The sequence below is a fragment of the Apostichopus japonicus genome, chromosome 19, assembly GCF_037975245.1.
Source record: "Apostichopus japonicus isolate 1M-3 chromosome 19, ASM3797524v1, whole genome shotgun sequence".
Taxonomy (NCBI): domain Eukaryota; kingdom Metazoa; phylum Echinodermata; class Holothuroidea; order Aspidochirotida; family Stichopodidae; genus Apostichopus; species Apostichopus japonicus.
This window is the reverse complement of record NC_092579.1, coordinates 2,818,437-2,831,826: the sequence shown is the minus strand read 5'-3', so window position 1 is coordinate 2,831,826 and position 13,390 is coordinate 2,818,437. Positions and strand designations below refer to the sequence as shown.

Genomic DNA, 13,390 nt, shown 5'->3' with positions numbered 1-13,390 from the left:
CAATAATAAAAGCATGTTTCTATTAAAGGATCCTAGAAGCAATGCCTTGCTCACAACTTCACATTTCAGAACAAATTGATCAGCGAACATGATCTTGTTCTTCCTATGGAAGCAATCAAGTTGACCCCTGACATGTCCACAATGGAGAACAGGAGGTGGGTCAAAGTTAAAAGAGTATTTAATAACTTATGCCAGTGCAAGAAGACCATGACATATGACTGTTATACAAATCAATTAGGAGTGTTACTGTAGCTCAGTGGTTAACGCCGGTGCCTTTCAATCATAAGGTCCCCGATTCGAGTAACTCCAAAGATAAATGTAAGTCGTCCAGTTACAGAGTTGTTGACATTTAACAATTCATAATCATGGACGTTAAATATGATTGTAAGAGACTGACTTCGGTCAGCTTGCAGCTTTGATAAGCCAATGAGGCTTCTTCGCGAGTTCCTGCTTGCAGGAGGATCTAATATGCCTACATAAAGTGGGCTCTTTCTTCTGTATGCATTGCAAACTGCAAACTATCACTGTGATAATGTGTGTGATAATGTGTGGTGTATCTAATTCTGTAACTGTAGCTATAAATTAATACAGTGCACCAGCCATTTAAGACTCAAACCGATCCGAGGCCAGGAACCTCTCCGAGAGGGTGATAGTATTCCTGGCCTCAGATCCGCGATCACATTTGCGGGGTCTGATCCGCACTATGAAGTTGATCGCCCTTGGAGTATTAGAACCACTTTGAATTCTCAAATTTGAACTAGGTGAAACATTCATATCAACTGCAGATCACAATCATAACACATACTTTGGATGTAGATTATAGTAAGAAAAAGTTCACAATGCCAAAAACAGACAAAATTCTAGAAATTAACAAGTGAAGGTCATCTCAAATTTGCAAAAACTCTTTTATGAAGTAATTGATGGATGGAAAAGTGACCGCAGGTGGTTGAAAAGAGACCTCAAGTTGTCTGATGAAAGATAGTCATACTTATACGACATATTTGCTCTTTTCCTACAGGAAGTTTATTAAAAAAGAATAACAGGAAATATATTTGCAGCTCTCCTACAAAAAAAAAACATATTTAGCATTATGTTTTCCTCAAAGGTGTGGTCATATCTTAGAACCTAGATAGACACATATATGCATTATTGTTATATAATGAAAATATTATCTAGCCTTTTGATCTTAACTTGCCAATGATACGTGCAATGTATACACACTGAAATCCACTAATATTACCAAACATATTTGTCCATATGATATTGAGCATACTGCACCGGACATAGCTAGTCAGATATATATATCGTACAGTATGAAAGTAGACTATGCTGTTTAACAGATAACTTTTGCTGGTACTGCTACAATTACTCAACTACCTGGGATTATATTACAATATATACACGCTAAACCATAAACAAGTAAGAGCAGTTGCAGGACTCTCCAAATTAAGCACCTCTTGGACTGACAATTTGTTTTACAATTTTATTTAAAATTATTTATTTTCTTTTACATTTCTTGTATGAAGGGTTACTAAGTTTATTAAAGGGTTCTCATAATCTGCTTTCCAATGAATAGCCCTTAGTCTTAGCTTGTGTCTTACTAGCAAGATATAGTCTGAAAATCTAGAGAAGTTAGCAATTTTGTGACATTAGACACTACAAATTGCCGACCGGTTGCAGAAGTTTAATATAACGTATTTACAAAAAAAATGCTCTGTGTGAATGCAAGTGGTGGTGCTATAATAAAGTACAACACATACTGCAGTACACATATATGTTCTGTACAGCAAGGTATTGCATGGGTCAGTAATTTGAATACCTACTTAAAGCAATAAAATAAGAACACTTTTACAAACTGATTAAACATAATAACAATAGTTTCACTTCTAAGAATCTAGAATATAAGTTGACACAACAACAATGGGATCAGAACAGAACAAAGGGATCAGAACAGAACAAAGGGATCAGAACAGGAATTTCATCATATTTTCCTTCTGGATTTCATGCCACCAAAATTTCCAAAGTTTGAAATCTTGCCACCTTTGACTTGAAAGACTGTGACCAAAATTTGACATTGCAATGTGCTAACAGATTACCAAATGTTTCATACACAAGATGGTAAATTTATGTATTCTAAACATGGATCAAAATCTTGGTATAGTTTTAAAACAACTTCCAGTAAATGAAATAAGACAGCGTTGGAAGCTCTACAGACAATTGCGTCACAGACTCAGCTGGTTTAACTTACAGCGAGGTAGGCTCTGTCCCTCTCAATCAGGTCTGCGAGTCTGTTCAACAGGTTTCCCCGTTCAGAGGCATCCATCGTCCTCCATGGAGATCCAAGCCGGAATGCCTCATTGGCTGCTTTCACCGCCAGGTCAACATCAGCCTGCATAATATTTAAAGTTCATGGTCAGACACATTTAAACTAATATGAAATGGAAAAAAAAAATCATGAAAATCCATTTTTCGAGATCAACTAAATTTTAATTCACTTATAAAGTTGAACAGTTAAAGGGTATGCTGTATTGGCCCCAAAATGTATGCTAGATATTCAAATATGGTCACCTTTGGTCAAAATTCTTAAACTGTTTTTTATTACAACCTTTTGAGGAAATTTTCCTCACTGGGACATTCAGTCATCTTGTGTGTTCCTTAACAATGTCTGAGAACAATGTGGAGAGTAAAATTTGAAAGCTTCTAGCGATTATAGCGTGCTATAATTTGGAGCCTATACTGACTACATTTAAGTAAAATGAACACTCGGGGAGGGCCGTTTACGGCCATCTGAGGGGTTTGTAAAACCAAAAATTTTCTAGTACGCTCCGCGCCAACCGATGGTGGCGCTCTGCTCAGATAGTCGTGCATACAACTTTGCAAATCCTGGCTAAGCCCGTGACTTTCAATGAATTTCTGTGGGTCAAACTCAAAGCTATTTCGAATGGAAAAAAATTTGTTAAGATATTAACAAGAAAAAAAAACTCTAATTCGGAAGATTCCTACATTTAGCAACTAGCATGATTTCACCTCATTCTGTCTCAAAAGAAAACTTGTTCCTTGTTTCCCAATTTGCGCATTGGATATTACAGTGCTAGTATACATATTTTCTTTGGGGGGGGGGGGTGTTGATGGAGTGATGTGTATCCGCAAATAAGATAATACAATAAGAGTTATAAAGGGTACTACAGTAAATATAAGGCTGCATCAGTCCAATCAAATTTCTGCAAAGTGCCCTTCGACGTCGGTGCCCCCCAGATTAAAAGTGCTTCTGCCGCCCTTGAATAGAATACACGTAAGACTGAGAAATGTCATCACAAAATAATAACTGTCATAATTATTAATTATTTGATGGAAATCTATTATCCTCATTATTTAATTTGTTAATTCTAACCTTGTCAGCCTCAGCGACCTCTGTGATAACTTCTTCAGTACTTGGATTCACTGTCGCAAATGTTTTCCCACTTGCAGCATCCACCCATTCATTGTTGATGAAAAGCTATCAAAAGATAAATAATTATATTTTTAATATAATAATGTATAATATATGACATATAAATAATAATATTAATAATAATAAAATAAACATTTCAAATTGCTCAACTTTTTAAAATTTAGTGATATTATTATGCTGAATGAAGCCACATTCTCTTACAAGGCTTGGAATGGCTTACTTCCTGCAGCCTTTCATGACTTCTTTACTGTTAACAGCGCCATACATAGTCACTGCACTAGAAATGCCGGTCAAGCACACCACAACTTATGTAATACAACATTTGGTATGTTAAGTTTAAAGAATCGTGCTATAAGGACATGGCGTTCTCTAACTGCTGCTATAAACTCTAAACAATCTAAAGTAACATTTAGAAAAACGCTAAAAAAAGGAAGTTATTTTTCAGTATTGATACATCGGTTATAAATATTGCATGTTATTAATTATTCCTTATTAAGACATTAATTATATTTTCATTTATGTATATACTTTTTTTCTTGGGAGTCCTTTACTTTGTTAAGCCTGTATTGGACTTCCCTCCACATATATTTATTAATATGTCAAAAATCAAATAAACAATCAAACAAACAAATATAAGGGATACGGAAACTGAACTCAGAGTATCTTAAAGGTCAAAACTGAAATTTATGCATCTATTGACCGGCCTCTAAAGAGTTAAAAGTATATAACACCAACGATGATCAAATCAAAAACAGCGGTATATATAGTATAGATCTAGACATATAATTATTGGGGATATTTTCTATTCATACCAGTCATACACACATGTGCACAAATAAAAGAATAGAAAAATGAATGAAAGGCGAGCTGTTATTTAAAAAAGAGCCCAAGGGCACTGTGGTTCCTTGCGTAGGGGTACAGTACAGTATATGACAATACACATATTATTATCAAGCAAAATTGGGCTCAAATACTGTAGTCAAGTAATTGTGGTCCTACATGTACCCATAAAGTAACCAACACTACAACAACACTTTTGTGATCATAAATTGTGATCTGATTTTTGATCAAAATGCACTTTTGAGATCTGAATATGGCATCGAAAATGTAAGAAATATAAGGTCACCTACAAGGGAGTCAACAGATATGATAACATTGGTGACCACAGATGACATGACCATTAAGTTTAAAAATGTTCCACCACTCTATTCACTAATACTAGTATTTTAATATTAATTGACCTTTGGTGAACTCGGATCACATGACTGTTAAGTTTGAAAATATATCCCTATACCATTTGCAACTTGTCCAAAAATATCAACCATGTCACACCTTGGAACTGGGAGTTATTGTATTAAATGTCTGAAAATTAACATTGACCTCGTATAACTTCACACAAAGGTCACACAGGGGTCAACCAATTGACATTTATGATCAAAAGGTACCTTTGACATCTGAAAATAGCATCGAAACTGTAAAAATCCCCAAAACACGTAAGGTCACCAAAGGTCAAATTGAGGTCAAAGGTCACCCAGATGCGGGTCAACAATTGGATTACATTGAAGCAACTTCCAACCCTAATGGACAATTCGTTCTCAAGTTATCGCAAAAATACTAGTTTTTTATCATTAATTGACCTTTGGTGACCTCGGATCACATGACCGATGCATTTGAAAATATTCCCCTAAACCATTTGCAACTTGTCAGCAAATATCAACCTTGTCACACCTTGGCACTGGGAGTTATTGCACTAAATGTCTGAAAATTAACTTTGACCTTGTACAACTTACAACACAAAGGTCACCTGGGATCAACCCATTGACAATTTTGATCGGTGTGACGTGAATATAGCATCAAAACTATAATAATTTTTAAAAAAATTTCTTTGCCCATTTTCTCCCCCAAAATAGAGACGTCGGAACATAGAGACGTCGGAACATAGAGACGTCGGAACATAGAGACGTCGGAACATAGAGACGTCGGAACATAGAGACGTCGGAACATAGAGACGTCGGAACATAGAGACGTCGGAACATAGAGACGTCGGAACAAAGAGACGTCGGAACATAGAGACGTCGGCACATAGAGACGTCAGAACATAAAGATGTAACCCTAAGAGGCTACAATCTTAAGTTACAGGATAGGCATACACACTCAAATTCAAAATAGCATGTTGACGCTATTGCTGGCCCAAATGTAACAGGTTTGCTAGTTCTTTGTGTTTAATTTATTTGACTTCTGTTTTCCTTTCTATTGCTATTGTGCTGTTGCAAATGTGCTAAGAAATATTTTCAATTAAGTAGGTCTTGCTGGCTTTAGTTAAAGAACAAAGGCTAGGCCTTGCTAGTTTAGTTGGACCTACAATACCTGACTTAGTCTACTATCATACTACTTTCTTGACTATTTTTTAACTTAGGCATCTTAATTCTTATATGATAAGGTAGCACTAAACGGAATTACCTTATTGCAATGGACATCAGGATTGGTTTGTGGCTGGGGGACGGCTGACATACAACGGATATTGATACCTGGTGCAGATAACCTGGACGTCACTTGACGGACAAACCTCGCAGCTGTGAACATGATTTTCTTGAGTTGGAAAATATCACAAGAATGAATACTTAAAACACAGTAACTTTACAGTACTTCAATCACCGGGAAGTTGTAGCTTTTTACCTCCGCTTTTGACTTGGTCACTAGCCTACTGATGTAATGCTTCCGATCCACCGAGAAGCGCCTGATTGAAGGTAGCAGCCACTAACAGCAGACACTAACAGCAGCCGCTAAGAGAAAAAAGGACAGTAAGACATGACACACTGTCACTGCGGTCGTGTGTGTTATACTGACCCTGCGGTCGACTATGTGTTCAACTAGTGCATAAATAAGAAAGGTATTGTTTTTTGTTTGTTTTGATAGATTAATTTGGGATATCGACCAAGTTGAGATGTAGAGACCGAGTGGAAAAACTCAAAGAACAAAAAAAAAAAAGGCACCTGCACACTCTGGGGTTCTGTGCAACTCTGCTGTATTTTCTATAACACTATTTACAAGAACCTGATGACCAGTCTGACACAGGCTGGTCATCAGTGTTTCAACCAATCAAAATGATAATACAATAACAGTAACCAATCAAACCATATGAGTCCTTTAAATGCAGAAAGGTCCACCCTAGAAACAACTATAAAGAAAACAATACCTATAGAGTCATATATACAGGACTGTAAGGTATTTACCTACAGGTAAGTAACAATGACCCTCTACTAGAATATATATGCAAGGTATGTGTTTACAGGTAAGTACTGAACATATCACTATTAATTACTATGATTGGAATGCACTGGCATGCAACACATGTGAAAGGGTTGAATGGTGGAAACTAGAGAGAACTAGACTATGATCTCTACAGAGATGTCCAGTTAGCACCACATTCAAGTAGAAAGGTTTCTCTTTCACGTGGCATATCTCTACGATCGGTAACAAACCGATTTCTCGACCAAAAGTGGCCATAAAGTTTTAACCCCGAAACGGACATCTCTAAACGCCCAGTATAAACGTAATGTGTAATGATCCCAAAAATGATTTAATTTTTTTCAAAATCGATTATTTTAAGTTATCGACCTAGTTGGGATGTCCGAATAGCACCATATTAAAGTAGAATGGTTCCTCTTTCACGTGATATATATATATATCCCTTACAAAAAAACCCATATATTTCCCTAGGGAAATGGCAATTCCTTAAGGAAATGATCATTTCCCTTAGGGATTCTGCAGTTCCCAATAGGAAATGGCTATCCCTACAGGAATTATTGATGAAGTAGTTTGATAAGTTTGATGCAAACAGGCGCGTAGCCAAGGGGGAGGGCGAAGGGGGCCGCCTCTCCCCCCCCCCCCTTTGAGCATATTTTTTTTTAAATTTGTTAATGTTTTTATGATATCGCTAGTAATTTCAAAAGAGAAAATGCTAAGATGCAACTTACAAAGCCTGGGAAGTGCCATTTCCAGCGATCTAGGAGGCATTTTCAGCCAAAATTTTCTTGTACGCTTCGCGTCAATTATGGTGGCGCTACGCTTAGATAGTTTGCAATGCCGTATCTACGGCTCTGATAGTTTACCTACATTTTCGCCCCTCCCTTGGCAAATTCCTGGCTACGCACCTGGATGCAAAACAACATCAGTGATCCTTACATTGACTCTGACTACAATGTCTCGGTCTATATATGCATTGATTATACTCACATTTCAATAAAATTAAGGTAAAGACACATGTTAAGTTTAGGTTAACTGAACTGTAGTTTTCATTCACAATAGTGTCCAGAAACTGTCATCACTTTAAAACAAAATCAACTAAATCCAAAAATCTTGTCATTTACAAACAGCAATTCTGAAAACAAGTCTGATGTATCTCTCTCTCTCTATGATGGAAAGCAATAAATAGTGCAGCTGCCAATCTATTTGTTAGGATATCATGTGATAGGTCACACAGAATGGAATGCAATGTTGGCAAATATGTATCTTGACTATGGAAAATCTCATACTAATTTCTTTGTTCCTTTAGGGTTGACTCTACTAAAGTTTAATGGAGTGTCTAAGACAGCCATCAGAAGTAAGATGGCAGAAAAGATGTAAGATGATTCGATAAAAGAAAGGCCTACCATCTGAAGGAGCAGAAGTAGTGCTTATTTACGTCTACATCCATCCGTTCACTTCATCTCACTTATATAGACATTTCTTACACTTTTTATTGTAGTACATACTGTAGAAATATTTCAGTTTTTATTCACAAGAAGTTTTCATTTTTATTCACTATTTCACAGCTAAATTCACTTGCCAGAGGCTATCATTCTTACCTTGACATATATATTTAATTGTAAACTGAAGGTCAATATAATGTTAATTCACTATGAAGAACGTGTTGGTCCTCTTTGGTACTGTTCGTTGGAAAGCTTGGTTTTCTTATTACTCCACAACTTGACTATATAATACCAGGCGCGTATCCAGGATTTTCTAACCCGGGGGGCGCGAATTACTATCTCAGCGGAGCGCCACCATCGGTTGGCGCGGAGCGTACAAGAAAATTTCTTGTTTTGATACCCCCCAGATCACCGGAAATGACACTTCTCGGGCTTGAAAATGACCAACCAAATGTACACTTTTGCCTGAGAACCAAGTATTTCTCATTTTTTTTCCATCCATAACCTTTTTGAAGGTTGTCACCAGTCACACATCATGTTCGACCTAATTGCATGTCCTATGGATCATTGCTTTTGTAGGCGATTCTACGTCACGGTCCACAATATCCGAAAGCCCCACTTTTCAAGGTTTAAGCACATTATTTGTTGAGAATTTGAAAATTCACATTTCTCGTGAATAAAAATCACTTCAAAACATACCCATAATATTGCACAAAATTCAATCTATGGACAACCAATAGGGAAAAACCTCCTTGAACCCCTAATAGACAGGTACAAATTGCACGAGTAGAGGAAAGTATGATGAAGAATGTTGGTGAGGAAATTTTTGAAAATTCAGACAGAGTTAATTTATTGGTGTAGAAATATTGAAACCTCTTATTATGGCTATTATAAAACTTGGTTGAAGGAAATGAAAAATAGCAGATATTTCCGATATCAGGTATATCGAAACCGAACACTACACACATAGGCGTAGGTCCCGTAGGAGGCGGGGCTGCAGCCCCCACCCCCCCCCCCAGCAACCAATCTTGTTCCTATTTTTTCGGGCACCTACTGAGAGAAAAATAAATAGCAATGAATAGCTTAAAAATGATCTCCTTGGTAATTAAAATAGAGTTCTAAGATTGGCCGACGTTACTACTGTAAAAGAGAGTTTGACATAAATGGATCGGTATGCTTTTTCTCCATCTAGATAAGACATTTGGTTGTTTACATTAGCATCCGGCGGTATACTGTGCTACTTTCACGGACCGTAAGGTACACGATGCCATGCAATGTAATGACCGATGCTTGATTATATGATATTGGCATCGATATGTTGAACGCGCGCTTCTTGCGCGAAAAATTTTGGCTTTTTTTCGGGCAAGTCGTTACAGCCCCAAATCCAATTGGGCTACGCCTTCGACTACACACATAGACAGTTTTTGAGGCTGTTCATCGTGGAACAGGCATTTCAATGCTCACTGATATGATGTTATATCTGCTCTTTGCTTTACAAATTCGAACAGGCGTGTAGCGAGTAATTGCCAAGGGAGGGGCGAAGCCTGTATGCAAACTATCTAAGCGAAGAGCCACCATGAGTTGGCGCGAAGCGTACAAGAAAAATTTTGGCCGAAAATGCCTCCCAGATTGCTGGAAATGACACTTCCCAGGCCTTGTAAGTTGCACCTAAGCATTGTCTATTTTGAAATTACTAGTGATGTCATAAAGAAAATTTGCTCGGGGGGGGGGGCGGTCTCCCCTTCCCGAAATGCGTCATGTTCCCGACGACCCCGTCGAGTTCAAAACCAGCCACAGTTGGTTCCATATATTGTACAATTGTTTAAGGCGTCCATACACACACACGCGTTATGATAGACCATATATAGTATTTATATAGATACATTAGTGAGAGAGGGAAAGAAACGTCAACAATGGAGTTGTCGGTGTAAGGGGTAGGGTGAGGCGCACACCCCCTCCGTAATCCTTGATCTGTCACTGGCTAACCTGTGTATATAATAGGGATCAGCGCTTTAACTACGACTGTTCCTCTTTCTCTTCCCGAAGTCTTGGCTATCTTCTACTCCCTCCCTTTCTCCTTTTTCTCTCTTTTTTCTTCTTCTTTTCCCTTCCTTTCTCTCCTCCTTTTCTTTTTCCCCCTCCTTTTCCCTTTTTTCTTCTCTTTTTTCTCTCCTCTTTTTCTTACCCGGGGGGCGCGCGCCCCCAACGCCCCCCCCTGGATACGCACCTGAATACCATGCAGAAACTTGTAACTACAGCCAGGATTCAACAGGAACAAAACCCTCAGCGTTAATTTCAACGGGATAAAACACATAGGATGAGGTTGGGATTTGTTTTTAGGGAATATTGGGGTTTTTTTTCAACAGGAAATCTCTGGGGAATCTGCCAAAGGGGAAGTCTACTGGGATATTCTTGTTGGAATATTCAATGGGAAAATCACCAATATGTTCGGGATCCAGCTAATAGGAAAGTTTTTTGTGGAATTAAACCAGCTACGGGTATTTTCCCAGTGTGGAAGATTACCCATTTTCTTCAGGATTTTTCCTTAATGGGATTTTGACTATCCCGGGGGAAATATTTGTGGGTTCATTCCCCCATTAAAACCCCATAGGAAATGCTCTTTACCGTGGGCCAAAATCCTTAAGGAAATTTCTTATGGGTTTTTTTTTATAGGAAAATCAAAGGGGTTTTTTGGTAAGGATATCTCAACTATCGGTAACAAAAACGATTTCTTGACCAAATGTAGCCTTAAAGTTTAAACCCCGTTCTGCACATCTCTAAACGCGCTGTATATACGTAATGTTTGATGATCCCAAAAGTAAGTTTAATTTCATTTTTTTCAAAATCGATTATTTTAGGTTATCGACCTAGTTGAGATGTCCGGTTAGCACCACATTAAAGTACAACGGTTCTTCTTACAACGTGATATCTCTTCTATCGGTAACAAAACCGATTTCTTGACCAAAAGTGGCCTTAAAGTTTAACCCCGATACGGACATCTCTAAGCGCCCTGTATAAACGTAATGTGTAATGATCCCAAAAATGATTTGGAGGGGTCCGTATATCGGAGTTAAACTTTGAAACATGAAAGAAAAACATGTGATCTCTTATGGGGCCATCATTGGCTTATTAAAGTATGCATAGCGTGAATTATTATCGCTTTAAAACAGGTAAGAAAAAGAAACCGTCTTGTTATTGTCCGCTAATTTAGTATGCCCTTAGTGGCTGGCTGGGGATCCACTTTCCTGCCACAGCGTACCCAGCGCTCGTCACAGTGTACAACCAAGAGTGGCCAACGGCGCGTTACGTTGATGTATACACTATTGGCTGCTGTTAGTGGCTGCTCTTAATGGCTGCTACTTTCAAACAGGTTATTAATAGTTCTTTCACCTTGCCTGATTTGAGTCCGGTGAGTGAGTATGTTAAATTGTTATTATACAGAACCTGCTTGACCGATCCAACAGTTAGCTGCACACTGCACACTGCACACTGCACACTGCACAGTACACAAAATGCATTGTGTACATACATACAAGGGTTTCTGGACAAGCTGTTTCTGGACAATGGTTATGCCTGGAGCTAGATATGGACAGGTCAAGGCCGTTATAGGAAAGCGTATGGAAACTTCATAGTGCCATTTAAAACATTTTTGCGATTATGTTCGTTCTTTTGAGAAACATATTGTGGCATCTCTTGTTTTTCTGATAGTTTATTTCGGCATTGTTGTTCTATATATTTTGATTAGTTACTTATTTATCTCGAATATCATTTTTTTTTTATTGTTTATCTATCTGTGTAAGCTTATTTATTGTCCTTTCTAGGCTCCCGTACAGCCAAATGCCGGTCAAGTTTGGATGAATAACTGAACTGCGGATGCATACTGAAAATGGTGCTTGTAAGCATAAATTAGTGCTTCTTTGTCCAAGGTACTAGCCAGCATCTCTTTTAGTGTGCTAAATGTCTGGAATGCTCCCTTTAGCAGACTTTTAATCTTAATACAAGGAAAAAACATATTTTTAGTGCTAGTTATGTTACTGTATTCTGTTTCTGATTGTCACCTGATAAGATATTCACCTAAGAAAATATTCTAAGTCTCTATAATGCTACCCTACGTTAAAGGTCTACTGTATAGATCCCAACTATAGCATGCTATCATGAAAAAGTTTCTTGCAATTTCGTAATCGACCTGCCTTGGTTGTAAAATGACCTCTTTTTACAATTAGTCTGCATCGCATGCCACATATATAGCCTAATGGTGTTAAGGTGGCATACTCCTATTAGAGTCTATATCAATCCGCTCGATTGTTCTCCTGTCTCAGGAAAAGTGCCAAAAAGCAGCGGGAGAACATCTTTTGTGACCTGTTTTCAATCATAATCTAGTTTTTTGTGGCTTGCATGTTGAAGAGCATGAATGGAAGTACATGTGGTGAGAAAATTGGGTCAATTGAGGCAATTTTAGACCCCTTTAGGCCTCCCGGGAGCAGCGTAGGAAATTTGTTTACCACTGAGTGAAGAGGTTTGTTTACAAGTGACGAAAACTTCCGGCTCGGATAGCAAAAAATCTTCATGGTCATGGTACGGAAAATTGATGGTGCCATGAAAGGCCAACTTGTCAGCTATCCGGTGATGGGTAGCGTTTAGCTAGTGAAAACTTCTATCTAGACTTAGAGACCACATTACTTTTGTGATTTAGTGTGTAAGTCAATGGGGCTTTTAATGGGCGTATGCTACCTTAAGAAGCTATGTAGGCTCGTAATAGTGGAGCCTGATGTCGATTTACAACCGTGGCAGGTCGGTTACGTACAGTATTAACAAAACTTTCCTAGCTATTGCGAGCTACAATTGGAGCCAATGAAGCAGATCTTTAAGGTTAAATTGATGACGACCCGATGTCGGCATAGGCCTACATGTTTATGTCAATCCAATGTTTTATAAATTCTACTAAATCAACCAAAGTATTATGATCTGTTTATTTTTTATTATTTTTTGATTATTTCTTCCTATAAAGAAATGAGCAGCATTGTATGAGTTAAGCACCATTTGTCCTTGAAAACTTTGAAATGCATTGTAAACATGTCACTATAGGCCATAAAATTAGTTGATCTATTGAGTTTTTGTGTATCAATTTATCTTAAGGAACAAACTTAGACTTTTGTGTTAGACTAAGCAGTCCAGCCACATTATAATTGATGAACCCCAGAAGTTTAAAGGAACATTTCTCAAAATTTAAAGGGATATGCAAAATACA

The 13,390-nt window shown here is 37.8% G+C and overlaps 1 protein-coding gene across 1 annotated transcript in view; it reads right to left on the bottom strand.

Moving 5' to 3' along the window:
- Window positions 1–6,437, bottom strand: part of LOC139960405 (aldehyde dehydrogenase, mitochondrial-like) — a 33,053-nt gene extending 26,616 nt beyond the window's left edge. Inside the window, exons 1-3 of the mRNA XM_071958749.1 lie at window positions 5,912–6,437; window positions 3,392–3,496; window positions 2,249–2,389 (exon numbers count right to left, since the gene is read on the bottom strand). Of these exons, the coding sequence (XP_071814850.1) occupies window positions 2,249–2,389; window positions 3,392–3,496; window positions 5,912–6,034 (369 nt within the window). The 5' untranslated portion in view covers window positions 6,035–6,437. The remainder of the gene's footprint in view (window positions 1–2,248; window positions 2,390–3,391; window positions 3,497–5,911) is intronic.
- Window positions 6,438–13,390: the final 6,953 nt, after the last annotated feature.